The sequence below is a fragment of the Trachypithecus francoisi genome, unplaced genomic scaffold, assembly GCF_009764315.1.
Source record: "Trachypithecus francoisi isolate TF-2019V2 unplaced genomic scaffold, Tfra_2.0 Lachesis_group0, whole genome shotgun sequence".
Classification (NCBI taxonomy): Eukaryota; Metazoa; Chordata; class Mammalia; order Primates; family Cercopithecidae; genus Trachypithecus; species Trachypithecus francoisi.
In genome coordinates, this window is record NW_022681453.1 from 73,188,092 (window position 1) to 73,211,280 (window position 23,189).

Sequence of the window (23,189 nt, forward strand, 5' to 3'; positions counted from 1 at the left end):
GAGAAACCTGCCCTTAGGTTACAGCCAGAAGAATAGGTATGTATTTCCCCAACACTGAAATTATTAAATTCAGTTTCCTTTCAAAATATTACATTATAAAAGTGATATATATATAATCTATGTCAAAAATTCAAGCAGGATAGGAAGGCATCAAATGAAGAGAAATTCCCTGATCACACACTTCTGGGCCTCCTGGTCCCACAACCCAGAAGTAAGATTGTTAACATTATGTAAACAGTATATATAATTATATATATATAATGTTATTATATATAATATATATAATATTATAAATATATATAATATATACACACATACACATATATATGCAAATGTGTTGTATATGAATAAGTATTTTTATACTTTATTTGTATCCCATTGTTTAGAAGGAATCTCCATTTGAATGTCCTTTAAGCATTCCAATTCAATAGATACAAAAACTCATACTATTACCCCCCCCCAATCACCCCCAACCACCATAAAAATATCATCCAGTACACAGATCAGTCAAACCAAGAACCTTGGGGTCATCCCTCTCCCTCACTTGCCATTTTAATTAGAGTGAGTGTGTGCAAGTAGCACTGTCCCTCTGATGTCCACCCCTCAGGGTAAGACAGTCTTGTGGACTTTCTTTATTTCAACCATTTAAACTTCTGAGATGGACTTTTCTTCTCCCTTTGTTTTTATTTAAAAAGGAGCGGAGGAAACACCCTCATGCTGCGCTTTTTAAATGAAGTGACTTGTCAAGTCCGGGACTGTAGCAGTGATCTGAAAGGCAGTAAATTTAGCGACCCTCACTTGCACTGACAGCCTGTCGAGCACTTGAAACATAAATAGCAGTGGAGACAAATCGCTGCTGTTTTCCTATTAAGCTTTGGCCCAGTGGCCTCATAGCCTTCTAGGAGCACATGGGCCCAGCCTGGGAGAGAGACTGCTTTCAAGAACAGGCAAGTTCTCTCTTCTTTTCTCTCCCACTCCACCTCTAGCTGCACTCCTGATACTGCAGCTGGGACCCCCACTCCCACTGTGACCCATCTCCTTTACAAAAAGGCTAAAAGTCCTGAGCCCAGATTGAGGGGTGCTGGTAAGCAGAGGCCTGCAACCCAAAATGAATGTTGACGGAGTAATTTTTAGCTTGTACCTTTTGGTCAAAATGAAGAAGCCAATGACTGGACCCTTTACTAATCATTTGTTTTGACCCCTGAGATGCCTACCTTATATTAAATGGAAACATTCCAAGAACATCACTTTAGTTCATACTTAAACCTTTTCCTCTTCTGCCCCACTCCCACTCCTTACCCTTCTTTTCTCTTCATTACTTATGTATTGACTTTAAGTAAGAACAGTTCTCCAAATTGGATCAAATAGCTCATTCAGCACTGGGCCTAGCTGAAGAAGTAGATCTGGGATTTTAGTGTGAACCCATATGAGGTCATTGCAACGTGAGGCTCTGTTAAGAAAGGGTGAAGGGCTAGATGGTGTTATTGTCTGCTTTGTTTTAATTACATTTCAAAGGCTTCTGTGGCAGCTTCGAAACTCTGCCTAGCAATCCTTCCATAGTGCAATCACCCTGCTGAGTTTAACACATTCACTTACTAAATGCCAATTGATTTATGTGACTCTTAAAAACAGCAACTGCTGCTCTCATCTCTCTTCATATTTAATCCTGAGCCATGGCAGAGTTGCTAATAACAGGTCTGGTAATACCCCCACAGTTCTGATGACAATGGTGAGTGATCTTGCTTGTTGCTGACTCTGTCCAGCAATTCTAATCCTTGACTCTGCCAACCAACCCCCGCCAACCAATCCCCTGCCCCCACATTTTAGGAAAAAGCCTAAAAAACAGTTAACATCTGCAGGAATCTTTACTTCCATTTTATTCCCAAAGGACTCTTTAAGTATTTGGGGCTTTTTTAATCCTTTATTTTCAGTTTTGCCTCTTCTTCCCCACACCCCTAAGGTCATAAAAATGAAGTAGGAGAGTGGGTGCTGGCTTTATGAGCTACAGCCTACAAACGCTCTGCAGCCCCTGCTCCAGTGATTTGAATTACAACCCATGTATAGATTACAAATTTAAATCCACAGTTAGCTCAAATCTCTTACCAACCCCATATTTCCAAGTACCTATAGAATGTACTCCACAGTATGTCCCAGGAAAACCTAATACCAACCATATCAAGAATGGAACTCATTATCTTCACTCCAAAATAAGTACCCCCTCCTAATTCGCCAAGTGATTCCACCTGCATTCACACTTAGGAAGTCATTAGCTTCCAACCTACATACTGCACTTAGAATACATTTCTTTATACCTGAGAAAACCAAGTAGACTGCAGGAAATTCAGGGCAGGTGAGGATCTGTGTACAGGGTCCACATTCCTTCCCCTGCCCTCCAAGGGGTCAGTGCCACTCTCTCCCACTGAGCCCAGAATCCTTCTCAACATCATTCCCCAGGCAGCACTTCAGTTAAACAAGGTTGACAACAATTCTTTTGAAATCCTTGAAGAGCCCATCTCCACTTTCACAGTAATTCACAGGAAGGTTCATCAAAATACATGTTAGTACTCAGTGTTAAGAAACAGGCACTGAGAGTAAATAGTGTTGGTGTATAAAGGACTTCAAACAAATAGAATTTTCATAGGATTTTATGCTTACACATCATGTTTCCTATATGGTGTGGAGGGAGGGAGGGAGAGAAGGAGGGAGGGAGAGAAGGAGGGAGGGAGAGAGGGTGGGAGGAAGGAAGGAAAGAAGGAAGGGAGGGAAGGAGGCAGGGAGGGAAGGAGTGGAGGAAAGAGGGGGGGATAGGAGGAGGGGAGGAGGGCGGAAAAAAGGAAGAAAACAAATTACAGAATAATGCCATTGTACTCAGTACCCTGTGGGTGCTGGAAGGCTTAAAGAGGATGTAGCAGTACCTAACATAGCAAACCCAGAGTCCTCATACCACCCCTCACATCCCAGTGCATGTCTTCATACATCACTGTGCTCATTTTTCCTGCTCAGAAACTTCAGTTTAGTCAGGTTTATCAGATTGCCACACCCTTTTACAATTTGCCAGCTCTAATTTTTTCTCCACTTGCATTTCTTAAGTTCCTGAAAACTTATTTCTCCCAGGAAATCTTCTCTACTACTAAGTCTACTCTACACTGTCCCTGTGGCTCCTTTGCTGGTTGCTGTACCAATAGGTTTTTATTGCTAATGGAGGGACTCCTAAAAATAAATGGTTAAGAGGCTAAATTTTTAAAGACCAACTATTTTCCCCTCATTTATTGGTTCATTTGATCTTTTCAATAAGGAAGTGAAGTGAAGTGGGCAAACCTCATAAAAGATGAAGCCTGTCTTTTTACCTTCTTTATCAATAATTGAGCTGCATTGCTTTGGAAATTTCTCACATGTCTTATTCTCAATCTCCCATTCTATATTCGAAAGAAAGAAATAAAGCAGATTCTGAGAGCTAAGAATTCAGCCAACTGTAGCATCTTTCAGCATTCTAATGATAAAAGTAGGCATGCTTAGTTAGGAACATGAGTCCCAAAAGTCCACAGACCTGGGTCAAAGCTCATGTCTTCCTTACTAAGATTATAAGCTTGGGCAAGTTTCTTGTCCAATCTAAACCTGTGTTCCTATGTGTTACACATCTGTAAGCAATCTTAAAACTATTGTGAATTAAATAAGATAATATATCTGAGTCACTCAGCACAGTGCCTAGCAAGTGTTTATTAAGCAGTAGCTCATTCAACAGTCACTCTACAGTATTTCTTAAACTTTTAATAGGTTCCGACATTGTGCTACACGCTAGGGAAAGGATACAGTGATGATCAAAACCAAATGTGGTTTTTACAGTGGTAAAGCCTTACAATGTAACCATAGCTATTCTCAGTACAGTTCCCTTCAGAGAACTAAATATAGGGGATTCTGACTTCAAGCATCACATTTAGAAGGGCAGGGCAGTTTCTAAAAACTGACACCAAGTAGGGGGTAATGGCTTAGTATAAATACAATAAAAGAATGTCATGGCCCAGGACTGGAAAAAGGATGCATGCATGGCAGACTCAGGTTGGAAGCTGAGCTCAAACTATTTCAGCTAGCTTATTTTTTATATGTGAAAGCAAAAATGCAAATCATAATGAATTGGATCTCTCTGGATGCCAGGAAAAATAATCCCAGGGTGTTCTTTTTCGTTTGGCCCATGCTCATTCATAGAGCCAAAGCCAGTTGTGAATCTTCCCTGGCATTGTTCTTGTCACTGGTTTCTGTGTACTAACTACATCCTTGGGGGTTGCATAAGGCATGGGGCCAATTTGCATAAACCACCCCCTGTTGTGTCTTGTTATTCAAATAGGGAACATTTCTATAGCAGAGTAACCCACCCCTTCCCTTGCATGCAGCTCAAATGTCTTAATAGTCATATGCCTCTTTCTTCAGAGAACTCTCTCTGCTTTCATTTCCATTCCTCCAACTCTTCCCTAAAATCATTCTCATTATATCACATCGCTCCGTTTTGTTTTGTTTTTTCTTCATCCCCTTCAATACCTTGTTCTTCCCTGTGTCTCCTTATCCTCCTGTGGTTGTTGCTTTTGATGACGGCATCTACCCCTTCCCTGCCTTGTTTCAATCAGGGATCATCTACCACTCTTCACCCCCCCCCTCCCACTTCTAGTGGTGAAAAGTGAGGATGAGAAGTGGTTTCAGCCTTTGGATAGCAACATTGTCAAACACTAAGGGATCTCTCAGGTGTAATGTGAAGCGGAGAAGCAAAAACTTCAAAGAATCTGGAGAGAGACATGGCTGGAAATACAAACAGAACCCTACTGCAGGCATCTTTTCTAGATTTCCTGTGTTTCTTTCTGTCTTCCTTTCCTTATCACTTTTGTGTAGAACATGATGTGCTAGAAAGCAGGGAAGAAAACAAAAACAGGAATAGGTGAGCATGTCCTTAGGGGAAAACAAAAGGAAAACATGAAACATACTGTAAGAACAGAAACATGGCATAGCATTTGAAGTTCTCACAGGAAACTTCAAATGGCATCATTGATTCATGATCTTTTTTCCTCTAATTTTCATAGGTAGAAGTTCATAGCTTGCTTTTCTTGCTTACCTACTTCATTCGCGTTTCCAATCACAGACCCACACAAACACAAATATACACACATATACACCTTGCAAGATAAATTCCAGTGCTTTGCTTTTTATTAAACTGTATGTATGTTTATGTTTATAGCTAATGTGTTTATAGCCACTTACATGTAAATATTCAAAAGTAGATGAGTAAAAGGAATAGCCACCTCATTTCGAGCACATCTTCCCATCTGTGGAAGAATGATCTACTGAGATGCTGTACTTACAAAAGTCTTCTCAGAACAGTGAAAAAATGATCCATTCATTTCCTAACATACTTTCCTTGGAATTCTAAATTTTTAAAGTCACGAAATGCTCGAATTTAGCAAGTTTCCTAAATTGTATTTTTTTTTGTATCTCAAATATAAGGAAAGACAGGTACTATAATGATTATTAGAGGAATAGTCTTTAAAAAATGTTTTTAATTCCAAATATGGGTCTGGTTGTCATGTCCTGGGAAGTTTTTGAGACTAGTACTGCTCTGTTTAGTGAGCAAATATTTGAGGATGAGGAAATGTGTGTGCTGCTCCCGAAAAGTTAACAGTAAAATCTTATATGTAAATAACTAGTTGTGTGTGTGTGTGTGTATATGTGTGTGTGTGCGTGTGTGTGTCTGTGCGTGTGTGTGTGTGAGAGAGCGAGACAGAGAGACAGAGACAGAGAGAGAGAGAGAGATGGGAGAATAGAAGGAGGGAGAGGGAGGAGAGAAAGAAAGGGAATGAGAGAAAGCAGCACCATGGAAATACATTTAATTTCAAATGGCTCCTTGTTACAAATGCTTGGTTGACCTTATAAATCTAAATAAGTCAACATTTTGCATAGGAGCTTCAGGGTTCACTAAAGTATGGAACTCTGAAGGCACTGTACTCAGAAGGCAGCACCTGGCATACTTTAATTGGAGTTATTCCTGGCTGATTTGCCTCCACATTGGGGAACATAGGAGAGAACACTTTTCTCTTGCCATTAGCTCTAGGCTCTTCTTTCTGACCTATGAAGAAATATTAAAAGAACTAATATGTACAACTTCAGTAAACAGTGACTAAGAAGGGATATGCTAATTATATGCAAGAGTTTAAAAGGTGCATACACTGAGGAGGATGAGAAGTTATTTAGCCTGGTAGCTGAATATTGCCAGGAGACACAAAAACACATTAAGCAAAGGGAGATTTAAACTAAACATTAGATCCCAGAATAAATACAACACTCAGCAATGTGAGCAGGCTTGTGGAAATTGGTTGAGATGTTTAAAATACCAAAATACTGAAATCTGCATTTCAGGTAAACATTTCTGTAAGGACAAAAAATAAGAGGAACAAGAGAACGACCCAAATTGTGGCCATAGAATCCGTCTACCAGAGAACTTAAACAGTAGGTTTTGTGTCGGTTTCTGGCCTGAGAGTCTTTTTAAGGTTGAGAGAATAAAAGACAATATTGGCAGGACCCTGGGGTTGAGAGTAGCCAGTCACGGAAAACTGAAAGAAGTGGAGAAAAGTTACCCTCCTGGGGACAGGCACATGGGGACAAAGGGAAATAAAGGAACAGAAGAATCTGAGTGCATTTTAGAATTTTGTGACTCAAGATTCAGGTGGTATATTCCATGCCTTAACACAAGAAATGGCACTTGCTGAGATTGTATCGTGCCTGTGTCCACAGGGAGCTCTGTTGGTTTCCAAAACGATCACTCGCCATGGCAGATAATTCCTTGGGACGTGGCCAGATATGCCCCTGTGTAGTCATTCAGCAACAGAGTACTCAGCACACCCTTTCTTCCCCAGTAAAAGAGAACTCTATTCGGATCATTAAAAGGCAATGGAGTTTTATGCCAACTTCTCTGACAGAAATACTTAGCCACTTTTCAATACTTAGCTCTATCTCTCAAACTACATGAAGTGCTGACAATAACTCTAGAATCTCTTTGAGTTTCTTAATTCAGTTCAGATTTATCTCAGTCCATTCTGGTTACTATAACAAAAATACCATAGACTGGGTAGCTTACAAACAACTGAAATGTATTTCTCGCAGTTTCAGAGCTTGGGAAGTCCAAGATCAAGGTGCCAGCAAATTTGCTGTGTGATGAGGGCCCAATTCCTGATTCAGAGACAGCTGTCTTTTCTCTGTGTCCTTACATGGCAGAAGAGGCGAAGGAACTCTGGAGTTTCTGTTTTCTTTTTTCTTTTCTTTTTTCATTTTTTTTTTTTCTTTTGAGATGGAGTCTTGCTCTGTCACCCAGGCTGGAGTGCAGTGGCTCAATCTCAGCTCACTGCAACCTCCGCCTCCTGGGTTGAAGCAATTCTGCTGTCTCAGCCTCCCAAATAGCTGGGATCACAGGCATATGCCACCACGCCCAGCTAATTTTTTTGTATTTTTAGTAGAAACGGGGTTTCACCATGTTGGCCAGGCTCATTTCGAACTCTTGACCTCAAGTGACCCACCCGCCTCAGCCTCCCAAAGTGCTAGGGCTACAGGCATAAGTCACCAATACCCAGCCTGCAGCTTCTTTTATAAGTACACCAATCTCATTCATGAAGCCTCCATCTTCCTGACCTAATCACCTCCAAAGAGGTATACTTCCAAATACCACCATCACTTTGGGGATTAAGTTTCAACATATGAATTTTGGAGAAACACAAGCATTGAGTCTGTAGCAAGCTAACTCAACAAACATTTATTGAGTGACTAATCTGAGCCAAACCCTGTGCTAGTTCACGAGGATATTATGAGTAAAGCATGGTCCCTGCGGCGCTTACAATCTGGAGCTTTGGCTTTCCAGCAAAGCTCCCCTTTCCTGTTAAATTTCTGTGAATTGGTAAGAAATTCTCAAGTGAAGCAATAGAGATAACGCATTATGGGAAAAGTCTCCTGGGTGTGACTAGAACAGACTAATCAGGAAGGGCCAGGGAATGCAAGAGTTTCAACTGGAGGATCCAGGGGCTAGGGAAAGAAAGCATGATGAAAGGGAGGGCCCAGGGATGTCTCTCAATGTTTTAAATTCAGTTTCTGGCCTGAGAGTCTTCTTAAGGTTGAGAGAATGAAAGGAAATACTGGCAGGACTCTTGGGTTGAGAGGAGCCAGTCAGAACTGAAAGAACTGGAGAAAATGTGCTGTCATGAGAACAGACACATCAGGGAAAAGGAAAGAAAGGAGCAAGAGAATTGTTGGATGAGTTTGGTTGGATGATGGAATACAGTGCAGTTTCCTCTCTCTGTAGTTGGTTTGCACCTGGAGCCTGCTCCCACTTTATTGAGACAGCTATGCACATTGTGTGCTAGAGACAGAGGCTGCCATTGGAGAGGAGGAGAGCTATCACAGGAGAAGCAAAAATGATGTCTCTGCCTCCCATGTGGGTCTCTTAAGGGAAAACTCTCCTTTTATCCTCAGGTAGTTTAGAGACATGAGATTGAAAGTTTGTCTGATAAGGATATGTTTTGTTATCTGCTTATCAGGAACAAACGAGATTATTAATATTTATATTGGTAACGTAAGAATGCCAGGCCCCAAACACAATAAATATTGTTTTATTTTCTCTCATTCATCTTAATACTTACTTTCATAGGTGTCATCTTCCAGAATTGGTAGGGTTTTAGTTGGTGCGGCTAAAAATAATCTTTCTCTCTCCTGCAACTGTTTTGTTTTTGTTTTTGTTTTAGAAATTCAAAAAGCAAAGTAGGGACCCATAATCCACCATTTCTAGGTATTTCATGGGAATTGGAAAGAATTCAGTGTTGCCAACCATCTCTAAGATTATCCTTGTTCTCTCCTTCTACTGACAGCTCTGTCCCCAACCAAGATTAAGATTACGGGTGGGGGATATGCAGGATGGGAAGAAATACTAAAACATTCTAAAATTATTGTTAACTATTTTCTCATTACAATTTACCATTATGCTCAAAATAAATAATGCTATCTTACTTTCTATTCCACCTCTGCATTCTAGGTTTTCAATGAGCTTACACCTATTTCTGCCTGCTAAATAAAAAACTAATTGTCAAAGTTGCCATTAGCCTTCAGGGTATTTATGTTCAGCTAGAAGAGTCTTAGCATCAAATAGTTAGCATGACACTTAGTCCATAGAAATAATATGCAGGAAAGATCTTTTTACCCCTTCAATCCCAAATCCCGCCCAATTAATCCAGAAAAGTGGCCAGTTACCTTTCTGAGGTTACTTTTTCTTCCCTACTACATTCTACTTCTGTAACATGTAAAATCAGATCTAAGTACTTGCTTTAAATTTTGGCAAGGAAGAAGAGAAAAACGTAGACAGGAAAAAGTTAACCTCTTATAAAAAAAAATACATTCTCAGTAGAAGCATATGCTAGATAATGTGCAGAACTTCAGAATCAAATAATGGTATATTACTCTTGCCTGTTTTTTTAATCAAGATTGTATAGCCTCCTCAAAACTAGTGATATTGACAATTGAGAGAAGACTTGAAGCCTGGAATATCCAGAGAGTTGTGTTATAGAATGTTAGCAAAGAAGCCCCATGTTCTGTTGGGAGCCTAGTTAACAGGTTTAACTGACATATTTAGAGTAAATTTATCTCCTTGCTAACTGTCTGTTATGTTGATTTGGTCATCGGGGAATTTCCACAACAGGAAATTCAGCTTGTGACATTTGAGCAGCGCTAATGACTGGTACCATTTAGTGTGGAATGACCAGGAGCATCATGGTTGCAGGACTGCGTTCTTTAACACCCTCCCCAGCTGCTCTGTCCTAACTCGTGTAACAGTGGAGTTTTGAAATTTGGGGGTAAGGGGGTTCAATTTAGCTAGAGTTGAAGTCCTTGGACCTTTCTGGCCAAGCTCTGGCTAAGCTCTTCCTGCTGCCCAATCTCATTTCCTCATCACCTTCTCTTTCTTCTTTTCATTTTTCTCCCCCTCCACTTCTTCCTTATTTCTCTCTCCATCTCTTCAGGAAGAAAATAGTTTAATCAATTATACTCCACATAGGGGAATTTAAACAAGGTTTCCTAAGTTGAGATTTCTTTACTAAAATGTACACACTCAACTATGTAGATTTTTCCAAACCGGACCTCCCTATTTCTAATCCCAACTTTTAAGCCAGTAATATTTAACTCCCTACCCCAAACCCCAGATGACACAGTCCATCACAAACACACCATCAGCAGCACATTCTCATGGACCTGGCCCATGGCCTAAAAGCCTCTACGATGATGTAGTTTGATATGAAACAGAGATCACAACTGTCAAGGCAGTCTAGCATACAATCCTTATGAACAGAATTTAACAGAATCTGGAGAAGAGTGGTGGTTTCTCAAAAGGAAGCCACTTTGTCTAATAACAACGTTGGTATAAAGAGTGCCTTGCAACAACAACAAAAAAGAGTGCTTTGCAGCATGGTGTAATAGATGATGTTGGTGCCATAGCCCCTCAGAGCACTTTATGATTTGCATGTACCTCCCGCCAGCTCCTACTTTGTTCCAAACCCTTAACCAGTGACTGGTGAGTGCATGCACCTATAAACACCGCAGCTCCCAGCCTCATGATCAGAATAATTTTGAAGTGGGACATGAGCTGTCCCCAGGCCTCCCTGAAAGACTGAGCCACAGTTGCTCTCTGTGGGACTTAGCTTGACATTGCACCCTTGCTTGACTTCTTTCTCTTCCAAGTCCCACTTTCCCATTTTCTTTCTGGTTTTTCCTGAGAGCATTTTCTACTCAATCACTTTCACAAGACTTTTTGTCTTGAGGTCTGCTTCTGTGGAATCTGATGTCAGACAAAGTACATTGTCAAATTATTGAAAAGAAATATGGATTTATTGCTTTTAAAAAGAATAATGAGAGGATCTGCTGCCTATTTCAGACTTTAAAAAAGAATCATGAAAACCTCTGTTTTTCAGGAAGGGAATTTGAAGGAGAAGAAGAATATCTGGAGATCCTCGGCATCACCAGGGAGCAGTCAGGCAAATATGAGTGCAAAGCTGCCAACGAGGTCTCCTCAGCGGATGTCAAACAAGTCAAGGTCACTGTGAACTGTGAGTACAGCAGGAGCCAGCGGGTGCTAGGTGCCCAGGGTGCACCTCTACCTCCAGTGAGCTCTAAAGATTCCATTAGCAAAAGAGCATTGTACTTCAAGCAGATGCTCCTCTGGCCAGGAATGCACATTTATACATTGAACACATCCAAGGGCAGGACTTGGCCTTTGAATTTGATAAATCAACTCTAAATGTAATCCATAATACATTTAACAATACCCTTTTTTACTCACACTACAGAATTAAGAAAACATGATCAGACAGCACTAACATTGCTGACGGTCACTATGCTGGTCTTCGTGGAAATCAAGGTCATACTACTTAAGAAAAAACAACAATTTGTATCTGGTTTAACTGGAATTTCCATGTTAACACATTGTTTGTCAGGAGGGAATGCCTCAAGATTATATTTTATCCTCCACTAGTTAAATAATTGGCCTTGGGAACAAATTAGAGCCACTGTGGTCGGATGCCATGTGTCCCTGATGGCTAACAGGAATGTCTGATAAGTTAATTTCCATTACCTATTTGTCCCAAAGTATGGGCATTAGAAAGGAAGATTTCACTAAGATGCATAGGTAAGTGGGCATACTTTGAACTTCTCGGATGAAAGGATTCTTAGATGTAGTTCAAAAGAGGGTGGGCGGAGGGAGGATCTATATGATGTGTGTCACCCAGCAAAGGAATAAAGAGAATTAGTTTACCCTGTTCAGTTAGCACTGACTCTACATCACTCAAATTCAAGTTCCCACATCACACAACTGTGGCTAGTGGCAGGGACAAAGGGAAGCTCTGACAGTTCTTCCCTTCTATGCATTGAATGCACACACATCCTACATACACACACATAGGCACACAGACATACATGTACAAACATCTTAACCCATATTTGAAAGTATCCTTCAGGCTGTGATGAGTACTTTCTGTCATCTCATGTCTTCCTATGTGCCAGAGATTTTATATTAATTCTCTCTTTTCTACTCAACAACCCCAGCAAGGTAGATATAATTGAGACCATTTTAGAGTTTGAAAAACTGCAGCCCAAGGAGGTAAAACTGCCCCTTCAAAATGACACAGAAAGTAAATGTAAGAAAAGGGATTCAGACTCAGGTCCATTTGATTCTAAAGCCCACACTCTCACGAGGAAGATAAGGAATTTTCAGTTCCACATACCTACTATGTGCAGCATTGAGTTAAGAGATTTATATTGGTCGGGCACAATGGCTCACCCCTGGAATCCCAACACTTGGGGAGGCCGAGGCAGGTGGATCACCTGAGGTCAGGAGTTTGAGACCAGCCTGGCCAACATGATGAAACCCTGTCTCTACTAAAAATACAAAAATTAGCCAGGTGTGGTGGCACGTGCCTACAATCCCAGCTACTCAGGAGGCTGAGGCAGAAGAATCACTTGAACCCAGGAGGTGGAGGTTTCAGTGAGCCGAGACTGTGCCACTGCACTCCAGCCTGGGCAACAAGAGTGAAACTCTGTCTCAAAATAAAGAGAAAGAGAGAGAGAGAGAGAGACTGATTGATTGATTGATTGATTTACATTTGTTATTTAATCCCCACAGCCATTTTAAACCTATGAGTTAAGCATCATTAGTCTTACTTTAGAAATTTGGAAACTGAGGCTTGGAGAGCTGAGGAAACTTGCTAAAGTTTACGCAGCCTGTGCTGGGATGCACCGTTACCTGTGGCCTTGCTCCAGCCTTGCAGACTTCTGAAACCAGCAGCAAAATCTCTTTCACACCAAACCTAGAGGAATCCAATAGATACAAATGACTCTGCTATAGTTTATGGCACTCATTTCCAAGAAGCAAGGGGCTGCATTTCGTGAGTTCTGAAGTGCTTCTATCCCTAGCTGTCTTCAAATTTTTTAGTAATAGAGTTTTGAAATGCCAGTTATTACTATTCTTTTCTAGTGCTGAGTGTGTTTCAAAGACACATTAATGATCGCAATATTATAAAATGCTTTAGGACCTTTTTGTCACATGAAAGGAAACTTCTCTGGCTGTTTGTATAAGTTTATAATTAGATTAGCTTCTTTTATGTACACACAACCATGCCATCATCTTCCATCTCTTCCCTGACTTTTGGAGTTAATATTTCATTTTCTCTTAATTGACCTTCATCTTAATTAGATTTGTGAAAGTCCGATCATGGTGTACATAGAAAATATTTATGCTTCCATTGTGTGAAACATCAAAGTGGTCTGAATTGCAGATGGTTCCCAAGATCAAAGCTAGCCGCCTGGGTCCTATTATTATTGGTACAATTAGTCTGACATTGCTTCTTCTTGACTGTCCCCAAAGTGTAATTTAAAGCAGAAGAAAATACTTATAATTTTCAAGAAAAGACTTTTATGAAAATGTGAGCTTTTGCTAATGAGTGAACCACAGAATATGGACAGAACCCTGAGATTCTAAAAAGATACCTCATAACAAATTATATGGAAAACTATAATGAGTTTAGTCACACATCCAGTATGTCCTAACAAGCAGGACCTAGCATGTGCCCGACCTTATAAAAATTGCTCAGTAAATGTGTATTGAATAAGTAGGTGAAAAACTCACAGATAAACTCTGCCCTCTTAACATTTCTCCAAATTTTGCAAATAATATGGTCACAAATCTGGAAAAATATTGTATCCATTTCCTTTGGAATCACCTTTTACCAAAACCTCATGAGCTGTATTTATATTATATCACAACTAGTCATCACAGCACTTGTCCTGTTCAAACAATTCATCCAACTTAAATATAGTTGTATTAAGTAGATGAAGTCTCTCAGATTGAATTATGGAACCAAGTCTGCCTAGCAACACTCTTGCATACAGAGAAATGCCCAGGATCACCTCTGTCACTTCATCTAATCCTGCTGGCCATGAAATCCATTATTTAAACTGATTCTGCTTCCTTTTCGAAACACAGGCTTTGGAATTAGGTCAGGGGATCAGGATGGTTAAGATAACTACTGGCCAAATAGATTATTGCAATGAACAGACCCTGAGTACTACCACTACAAGAAAGAAAAAATCTCAGGGCTGTTAACTTTCTCCCACCAGCACTTCATTGACTCATTTACTCAGTTGCCAACAGATGTTTGTTGCAGGGCACTGAGAGACTAGAGCAGCAAAGAAGAGAGACATAACAGTCTCTCCTGTTGAGCTCACAAGCTGGATTCTATGGTCTCTCCTTTTTACTTCTTTTGGATAGCACTTCTCTGCAGTAGGCATACAGCATTACACGTAGCCACTTTTACATGCAAAATCTATTTTCTAAGTGGCAGGAGGTCCTAGAATTTACAGAAAGCTAAAATGTTGGCTCAAAATCTCTTCAATTGAATAAGCTTAGTATAAATTAGACAACAGACAGGACTTCCAGGTTTCTGTATCTTACCCACAAAGTAACTGTTAATTTCTTTCAGATACCAGTCCTAGGGACAGCCTATTCTTTCACTGCAGGTTCTAGGTGCAGTTCCTCAATTTCAGTTCTCACAGTGCATTAAATGTAACTATTTTTGAGTTTGTCTCATCCTAGTGCCCAGTACACCTAGAATAATATATAGCACCTAGTAAATGTTTAACAAATACAAACTGTTAATTTTATATAGACTCTTGCAATACTGGACTCCTTCCCTATTCCTGGAGAATTTTTTCTCAAAAGTTGCTCCCAGCTCTCAAGCTTGTCCCCGCCCCATTGACCAGCTGATGTTCCCACCTTCCACTTTCCCGCAGGTCTCTCTCCAAATAGGTTCACATTGTCATCCTCACAACTCCTTTTCCCTTTATTTGTCTCTCTCTTTGAATTTGTTTCTGCCTCCACCCTGGTGTCCAGAGCTAATCAACTCAATCCACACCCATGCTGGGGCACTTGGGGAGCTGACATTTCTAAATGTGAGCTTGCCTTACCTTGGAGAGCCATTTATTTAGAGGAAGCAGAGGTTGTCACAGAATACACAATTGGGCTGGAGAGACCTGTTGCCTCCAGATAATGTGTATGTATTTTAACTGGTATCTTCAGTGATTTGATTCAAAAATCACCTAATGAGAAAACATTAGGAAAATAACTTTTTTGTTTGTTTGTTTGTTTGTTTTTGAGGCAGGGTCTCACCCTGTTGCCCAGGCTGGAGTGCAGTGGCTCAATCTCAGCTAAGTGCAACCTCTGCCTCCCGGGTTCAAGCAATTCTCGTGCCTCAGCCTCCCAAGTAGCTGGGATTACAGGCACGTGCCACCACACCCGACTAATTTTTGTATTTTTAGTAGAGACTGGGATTCACCGTGTTGACCAGGCTGATCTCAAACTCTTGATTTTAAGAGATCTGCCTGCCTTGGCCAGAAAAATAACTGTTTAATATGGAACCAGACTGGCCAACTTCTCTAGCTTTTCATAGTTACACCTATTCAGTCTCCATGCTCATCTTTAGTTTATTCTTGCCTTTGGGTAGGTAATGGTAAAGACATATCCTAATACTTATGAATCGATTATGAGGTCTTCAGAGGAAATATTCAGTGACAACCCAGAGTACTACAATGTTTCATTATAATTTTGCAATATGGACAGGAACCATAATTTTCTAAGTACCTTCAGAGTACCCAGACTCTCCTAGAGATTTCGTATCAATTCACTGTAGTCATCACATCAACAGTGGCCAACTATATTAATCCATTCTCACACTGCTGTAAAGAACTGCCCGAGACTGGGTAATTTAGAAAGGAAAGAGGTTTAATGGACTCACAGTTCCACATGGCTGAGGAGGCCTCAGGAAACTTACCATCATGGTAGAAAACAAAGGGGAAACAAGGCACATTCTTCACAAGGTGGCAGGAAAGGGAATGAGTGCAGGAGGAACTACCAAACCCTTATAAAACCATCAGATCTCATGAGAACTCATTCACTATCATGAGAACAGCATGGGGGAACTGCCCTCACGATTCAATTACCTCCACCTGGTCTTTTCCTTGACACATAGGGATTATGGGGAATTACAATTTGAGATGAGATTTTGGCTAGGAACCCAGCCAAACCGTATCACCAAACAAATGGGAGGGTGTATTGGGCCTGGTCTGCCCCAGTGAGAAGTATTTACTTTATCACTGGCATTGTTTAATATTACTGGCACATGGTGACTTAAAAAAAAAAAGCAACTCTAAATCAGTCTTATTATCATTTCTAAATTCGCTACAGATAATGTGTTTTTTATTGCCTACACCCTCTGCCTCTGCTGCTTTTTACACCGCTGCACACTACCCATGGGAGATGATCTATATCATCCCCATGTAGAGAGGACGAAAACAAAGCTCAGTGAGCGTAAGCATGCTCTGACACAAAATCAAACAGCTTTTGTAAGTGGTAGACTTGGAACTCAAACCCAGGTCTAACTCCAAAGTTCTTTCTTTATCCATGATACCAAGTGAATAATAATACTATAAAATAATACACATAATCACTTTAGGTGTTAAAAGTGCTCTCATATTAATGACTTCATCTGATATTTACATCAAACTCGTGAGATAGACAGACAGGCATCATTGTCTATATTCCTAGGTGAGGGGCTGCAAGGGAGCATTGTGTCCCATGGTAACAACCTAAGTGGCACTAGCAGAGATTGCATCTGCATTTCCTGACTCCTAATACAGGTTTATATCCACTGTGTCACCACATGTTGTGCCATTGTTGGTACCCTATAAATAATAGAAATATGCAGCATTTATCTTTCCATCTACCAGCATGCTCCCTCCCCTGATTGGTATTTTTTTCCTGTTAGAAATTCATTGTTCTTCAAAAGAATTCATTCAAATAGATGTACCAGAGCAGAGAGGTTCAGAACATGAGTTTCAGAGCATGACAGACCTGGGGTTAAATCCATGGTCCATCCAATACTGACCATGTGAATTTGGACAACTTAGTAACCCTCTGTAAGCTTGTCTTCTCTTTCATAAAATGGGGTTAATCATATTTACCTCCTAGGGCTAATTGTTTGGATAAAGAGGATATCTAAAACCTGGTAGAGTGCTGACATGCAGTAAATGACTATACATTAAATTTTCTATTCAGAATGTTATTCTTTTTTATGAATATTCCCAATATTAGTAAGATTAAATGAATGATATTTTATTTCCTAGTCCTCTGTTTTGTTTCCCTATTCATTCTGATTGAAAAAGTCTTGTTATTGGTGATGTCAGAAGAAGAAAGGCCCTATTAATATTTTCAGAACATGGAATTTTGAATTAATATAAACTGGAAGAGTCCTTTGACAATTGTAAGCTATTCCAAAGTCATATAAAGAATAACAATGGACCTCTCTGTGCAGCATTTTTATGAAGCCACATTTTTATTATAACCGTATTTTGAATAAGGACATCTATTATTTTAACTACACAAGGCATGCTGCAGTATGATTTGTAATAGTCTTTCTTAGCCTCACCTATGCAGAATTCATTACAAATGAATTTTGAAATGTTCATTTCAATAAGCCATGAAAAAATAAACTTGCACCATGGTGTCATTTGAAAAATATTAGAAACAATGAGCTCTTTGTATATTTATCAGTATTCATATATTTACCCTGGTACAAGAAAATTCCTAAGTTTTCAAGGAGGGAAGCAAGTAGCTGGCCTTTGCAACTGACTAGATTAATGCACTTGTAAGTGCTCAATCCTAGTTTCCTGCCAGCTTCCCCATGCTGGGGTCTCTGAAGGGCTAATAAATAGCTTGCTTCTTAGTAATTCAGATTCCAAACAAATTGACAAGTAAGGAAAAGAGTGGTCAGGAGACCTAAATGTTCCCAATTTTAGAGATCAAGGTGGCTAGAGATAATAGCTTAGTGTGGTCGACTTACCTCCCCAATCATGGCAGCCCTGGGATGGGATGGGCCTGCCCACATGAAAGCAGAAAGGAGAGAGCCCAAGTAAGACTTCGGTCATGGAGAAACAGAGGAGAACCTCTGCTACCAGCCAGAAGCTTGGTCCCAAAAGGAAGAAAGGAAATAGATGAGTCAAACAGGCCCAGTTTCTTCTTCCCAAATTTTTCAATCAGAAAAATCATTTATTTCCCCGGGCCCTGAAGTGGTAAGGGATGAAGGGTAAATAGTCACCAGTTGGCAGTTATAACCAAGTGGCTCCAGAAACTCACAAACAGTGGTTAAATTTGATTTTACAAATTGGGAAACTGAACAAACAAAATTCATAAGCAAAATTATCTTCAGCCAACATCAATGGGCCACTGTGCTACAGATGATGGAATCATTGGCAGCTTAAGGACACAATACAGTGACAAGAAATGAGGACTGGAAAGTAATGTGTATTGAGTATTCTACTGCTGGTTGTCTATTTCTTTACTTATGAATCTTATCTCAGTGGATGGCATTACCCAGATGCCCAAGCCAGAAATCAGTGTAGCCTTTTCAACACTGCTTCTTTTCCTCACTCTTATGAAATCCATTTCTAGCCTCATCAGTTCTGAGGCCTAATATCTCTCAGCCTTCAAATGTACTTCCCTGCCTTGGGTTCCATCTTTTTTTTTTTTTTTTGAGACAGAGTCTTGCTGTGTTGCCCAGGCTGAAGTACAGTGGCTCGATCTCTGCTCACTGCAACCTCCATCTCCTGGGCTCAGGCAATTCTTGTGCTGTAGGTTCCCGAGTAGCTGGGACTACAGGTACACACCACCATACCCAGTTAGTTGTCTGTATTTTGGTAGAGATGGGGTTTTGCTATGTTGGCCAGGCTGGTCTCAAACTCCTGACCTCAAGTGATCCACCCAATTGGGCCTCCCAAAGTGCTAGGATTACAGGCATAAGCCATCATGCCCAGCCCTAACATTTTATAAGTGAGGAAACGGAAGCAATATGACTATGGGCAAAGTATTAAACTCTGAAATGAGGAAGGACAATCAGGAACAGAGCCTAGATTTGAATTCATGTCTACCAGACTTTAAATCCAAGCCCAGAACCTCTATCCTGTGCCTTTTGTTAATATCTCCCCACAGCACCACTACTACTAACTATTGCATTATTCTTTGAACTGATATGCTCTAATGATCTATATAACCAATTTTAGAAGCTAGCTTCTTTTTTAAAAAGATAAAAACGAAAAAGGCTCAAACTGGTACCGATGTTTTCCCAGACCACAAATCTGTTTAAGAGTAGAGTCAAAATCAGACCTCAGATTTCCTCTTCTCGACTGCTAATTCTGGTTCTTAAACCATGGAATAGATAAATGAGTAATTTGGAAAGTTAGCAATTTAAGAGTTAAATTAGTTAAGGGTTTGAAAATACGCTTGGATCATAATGATGCCAACCACCCATTTGTAAAGAATGAGCAGTTTTAACTAGAATTGGGATAGTTTACAGTTGGAAAAGATGCTATAAATCATTAAAATAGGATCCCCTCATTTTATAGGTAATAAAACCAAGGCCCAGAAAGAAAATGTATGATGGGAAGTCCAAACAGCCAAACTCAAACTAAATCCCAGGACTCCTAGTTTCCAATCCAGGGTTCGTTTTACTACAGCATCTTCCCATTTAGTGCTTATACGGAAATAAGGCAGTAAGTCTAAAGCAAAACAATACCAGCAGCAGTAAGACAACAAAACCCCATTTAGCATACCTGTTTACATACAAGTGTTGATTCAAATGTGCTCTAACTCTGACAGTGATTTAAAAATGTCTAAGCTTATGGGAAAGTAAAATCAAAAAGGAAATTGAAGACAAATCAGATGCTTTCTTGTACATTCTTTTAAACTCAGAGTATTACAGTCTTCTATAGGTAGAAAACTTAGGCAATAGTTTTTTAATATTAAAATAAATCAGAAATAAGGAAGATAGACCAGGTGCCGAAGGGCAGGGTTTAAATGAGTTTACCCACTAATGTTCACTTTACTAATTTTCCTAAATGAGCTTTTTCCTCTACAGAGTCTAAACAGAGTGTCTGGGTCTGTTTTTCCCATGTGTACATAACCAGGTTGCCATTTTCTGGCAAACGACCTTTGGACAGGAAAGGCTTTCTCTCCTTGAAGGCCCATAACCTGCACGAACACAGCATCATCCGGTGCAAGAGGCTGAGTCTACAGTCCTAACACAGTCAAGTGGACATGCAAACATTCTTTCCATCCTCGTAGGACTGTTTGAATGAGTTATGGAAAATTAGAGTGTCAAATGTGCTTCCCAGCTGATTTCAAGCCTGTGATAGTTTTGTAGACCCATTCCTGGGCATAAGAATCAAGGGCCCAACTGCCAGAGAGAATAGAAGGCTGATATACCAGTAAGTCTTCTATGTACGAGGATAGGCTTTAAGCCATACCCCCACACATAAAAGCTAAATTTACCTGGGTTGTGGTGATAAGGGAACACATTAAAGAAAAGAAGGTAATCACCTAATATTAGTTTTGTTTGTTTGTTTGTTTGTTTCTGAATCCTGCAACAGTATCAGACCAAACTTACGTTGGAAAGGCTTTAGCTGGCTATTATTTTCATCAGACTCCTCAAGGCCATCTCAAACTATAATGACAAGATGAAAAAGAAAAATGGTCAAACTATATGTTGAGATTCCTAAGTCCTTTGGTATCATTGCTTCATTTATAAAAAGAAAAAGCTATACAAATATTTATAATCTATAATTGTATACCATGACCTATTGGAGGAGGGATAAAGAAATTCTAGATTCCATTTCCATAAAACCCTGCTAAGTGTCTCATTTAAGCAAACCAAGTCTATGTTTCCATTAATTATCTCTTATTTTTATTTAGTTTTTTGGTGATCAACCCCATTCAGCTGATGATACAATTCATACAAATGGAGCTTTAAGATGGCTCCCTTCCTGCCTCTCTCTAATCAGATTGTCCTTCTTCATTCCTTCCTGAATAGAAATTCTAAGCACCCCGACCCTCATATAAACGTGTGTGCCTGTCCTTCCTACAGATCCTCCCACTATCACAGAATCCAAGAGCAATGAAGCCACCACAGGACGACAAGCTTCACTCAAATGTGAGGCCTCGGCAGTGCCTGCACCTGACTTTGAGTGGTACCGGGATGACACTAGGTATGTGCCAAAACTACCATCCCCCGTGACTCCACTACATGGGCCTGGGGACACCGGAAGCCCCACAACAAAGCCAAAGCCAAGCCAGTTGTTATTGTGTAGAACTATATTCTCACACTCTTCCTTTTTAATATCTCTTATCAAATTCTTTGGGGCCTGTAGCTCTTAAGCTGAAGCCCAAAAGCAGTCAGGTAAAATATGAAAACAGTTCAACGGGTAGCTTTCACCTGCATGTCTTTCTTGCCTATAACAGAAACTCAAACCCATCCCCTAGTTTTCTCTGTTGATGGACATTGATTCTGATAATATGGCATTGCACAATTAAAATAGGAATTGGGCATGGAACCACAAATCCTAGCTACTTCCTTTCTCTCCTTTTCCTCCAGTGTCAGGTTAGGGAAAGAATTCCTAAGCTAAAACCTTCACCAGTGTTCCTTTCTATTCTTCTGTTTTTGAACTTGTAGGATAAATAGTGCCAATGGTCTTGAGATTAAGAGCACGGAGGGCCAGTCTTCCCTGACGGTGACCAATGTCACTGAGGAGCACTATGGCAACTACACCTGCGTGGCTGCCAACAAGCTGGGGGTCACCAATGCCAGCCTAGTCCTTTTCAGTAAGTATGCCAAAGCAGGGCCCAACTTGGTGGAATTAAATGGACTTTTCACATGAAAAACGTGAAAATCATTCCCTTATCTATTAAAGGTTCACTTAAACACAAATAAGGATATATGCACTGAAACAAAAATGCAAGGTTCTCAGTCCCTGTGCATAGGAGAGATTTATAAATGGAGCAACTTCTCTTACTTCTGATAACTGCCCTGTTGTTTGTTTTCCTTAGTTTTTGTTTTTTTGTTTTGTTTTGTTTTTTCCTGGTTAAGCTGAAATAATATTCAGAGAACACAAGTCTCTTTGGCAGTGGTCCTTTAAGAAGCAGAGGTGACGTAAAAGCCTGGAAATGGATAACAGTGTGTGTGTATGGGTGTGTGTGTGTGTGTGTGTGTGTGTGTGTGTGTGTTGAAGGCAGTGATAAGAGTGATTGAGGAAGAAATATTCAGTGAGAATAGATAAGGTGCTGAGAGAAGGGAGAGGCTGGAAAAAGAAAGTACATTTTTAACAACACAAGAGGAAGGGTGGAATAAATGATTAAAACGTAAAATCTAAAGGAGGAAAAATGGTTGCAGAAAGTTTTCTGTATGACAGTAAGAGACATTACTTTTCTGATATATTTTTGGAACAGAGATGGAATGGTAGGAAAGGGGAACATTTCTGAAGACCAGAGAAGATCCTGAAAGTATACCAAGGAGGGCGCAGTCATTCTAAAGTCACTGATGTTAATAGGAGACCCCACCTTGGAGTCCTGCTCTTTAGCAGCAAGTTAGAGTCAAGTCTCTCACTCCCAGCTTTGTTGGGCAGGTGACTATGAGCACAGAAGAAGATACCCTCTGAGAAACAGAAGAATGCTAAATGGAGTCACAAGAAAATGATAACATTTGGAATAGAGACACATTTATCAGAATAAGCAAAATAAATCAAAAAGTTAGCTCATGCTGAATCAGAAAGTTCATTTGGACTAAAGGGAAAAGTCCAAAATAAGTACTGTTATTATTTTGGAATAACAAACCACTAAGTTGTTTTTTTTCTGCACAGATTCTATTGGAAAAACAGGAAATACTATGACCAGAAGAAATGTTTCTATCTTGCTATATTCCATTTAGATGAGCCTTTGAGAAAAAAATGTTTTTAGAAAAAAATCAATTTAAGTGAGAGTTCTCTTGAAATGTAGTGTTAAAGCCATTTTAAAACTGTTTAAGATCCAACTCCATTTATAAAAGCAACAACCACAAATGACTCTAACTTTGGCCTTTAGTTTCTCATTCATAACTCTCATTGACTTCAGTCTGTGACAATTTGACGAGATACAGTTATACAAATGCTGCCTCCACACGAAGTTTAAAATTCACAACATGTTTACTTGTCTCCAAAGACCAAACATCAGTATTCTTTGCCTCAACTAGAGACATCAATATTCCTAAGACATTTGA

At 39.9% G+C, this 23,189-nt stretch overlaps 1 protein-coding gene across 2 annotated transcripts in view; it reads left to right on the forward strand.

Moving 5' to 3' along the window:
• The window catches only part of LSAMP (limbic system associated membrane protein), a 664,124-nt gene that overhangs the window by 602,200 nt on the left and 38,735 nt on the right, over positions 1 to 23,189 (forward strand). For both annotated transcript variants that reach the window (XM_033211182.1, XM_033211183.1), the window contains exons 4-6: positions 10,977 to 11,111; positions 21,027 to 21,147; positions 21,612 to 21,760. In XM_033211182.1, coding sequence (XP_033067073.1) covers positions 10,977 to 11,111; positions 21,027 to 21,147; positions 21,612 to 21,760 — 405 coding nt within the window. The remainder of the gene's footprint in view (positions 1 to 10,976; positions 11,112 to 21,026; positions 21,148 to 21,611; positions 21,761 to 23,189) is intronic.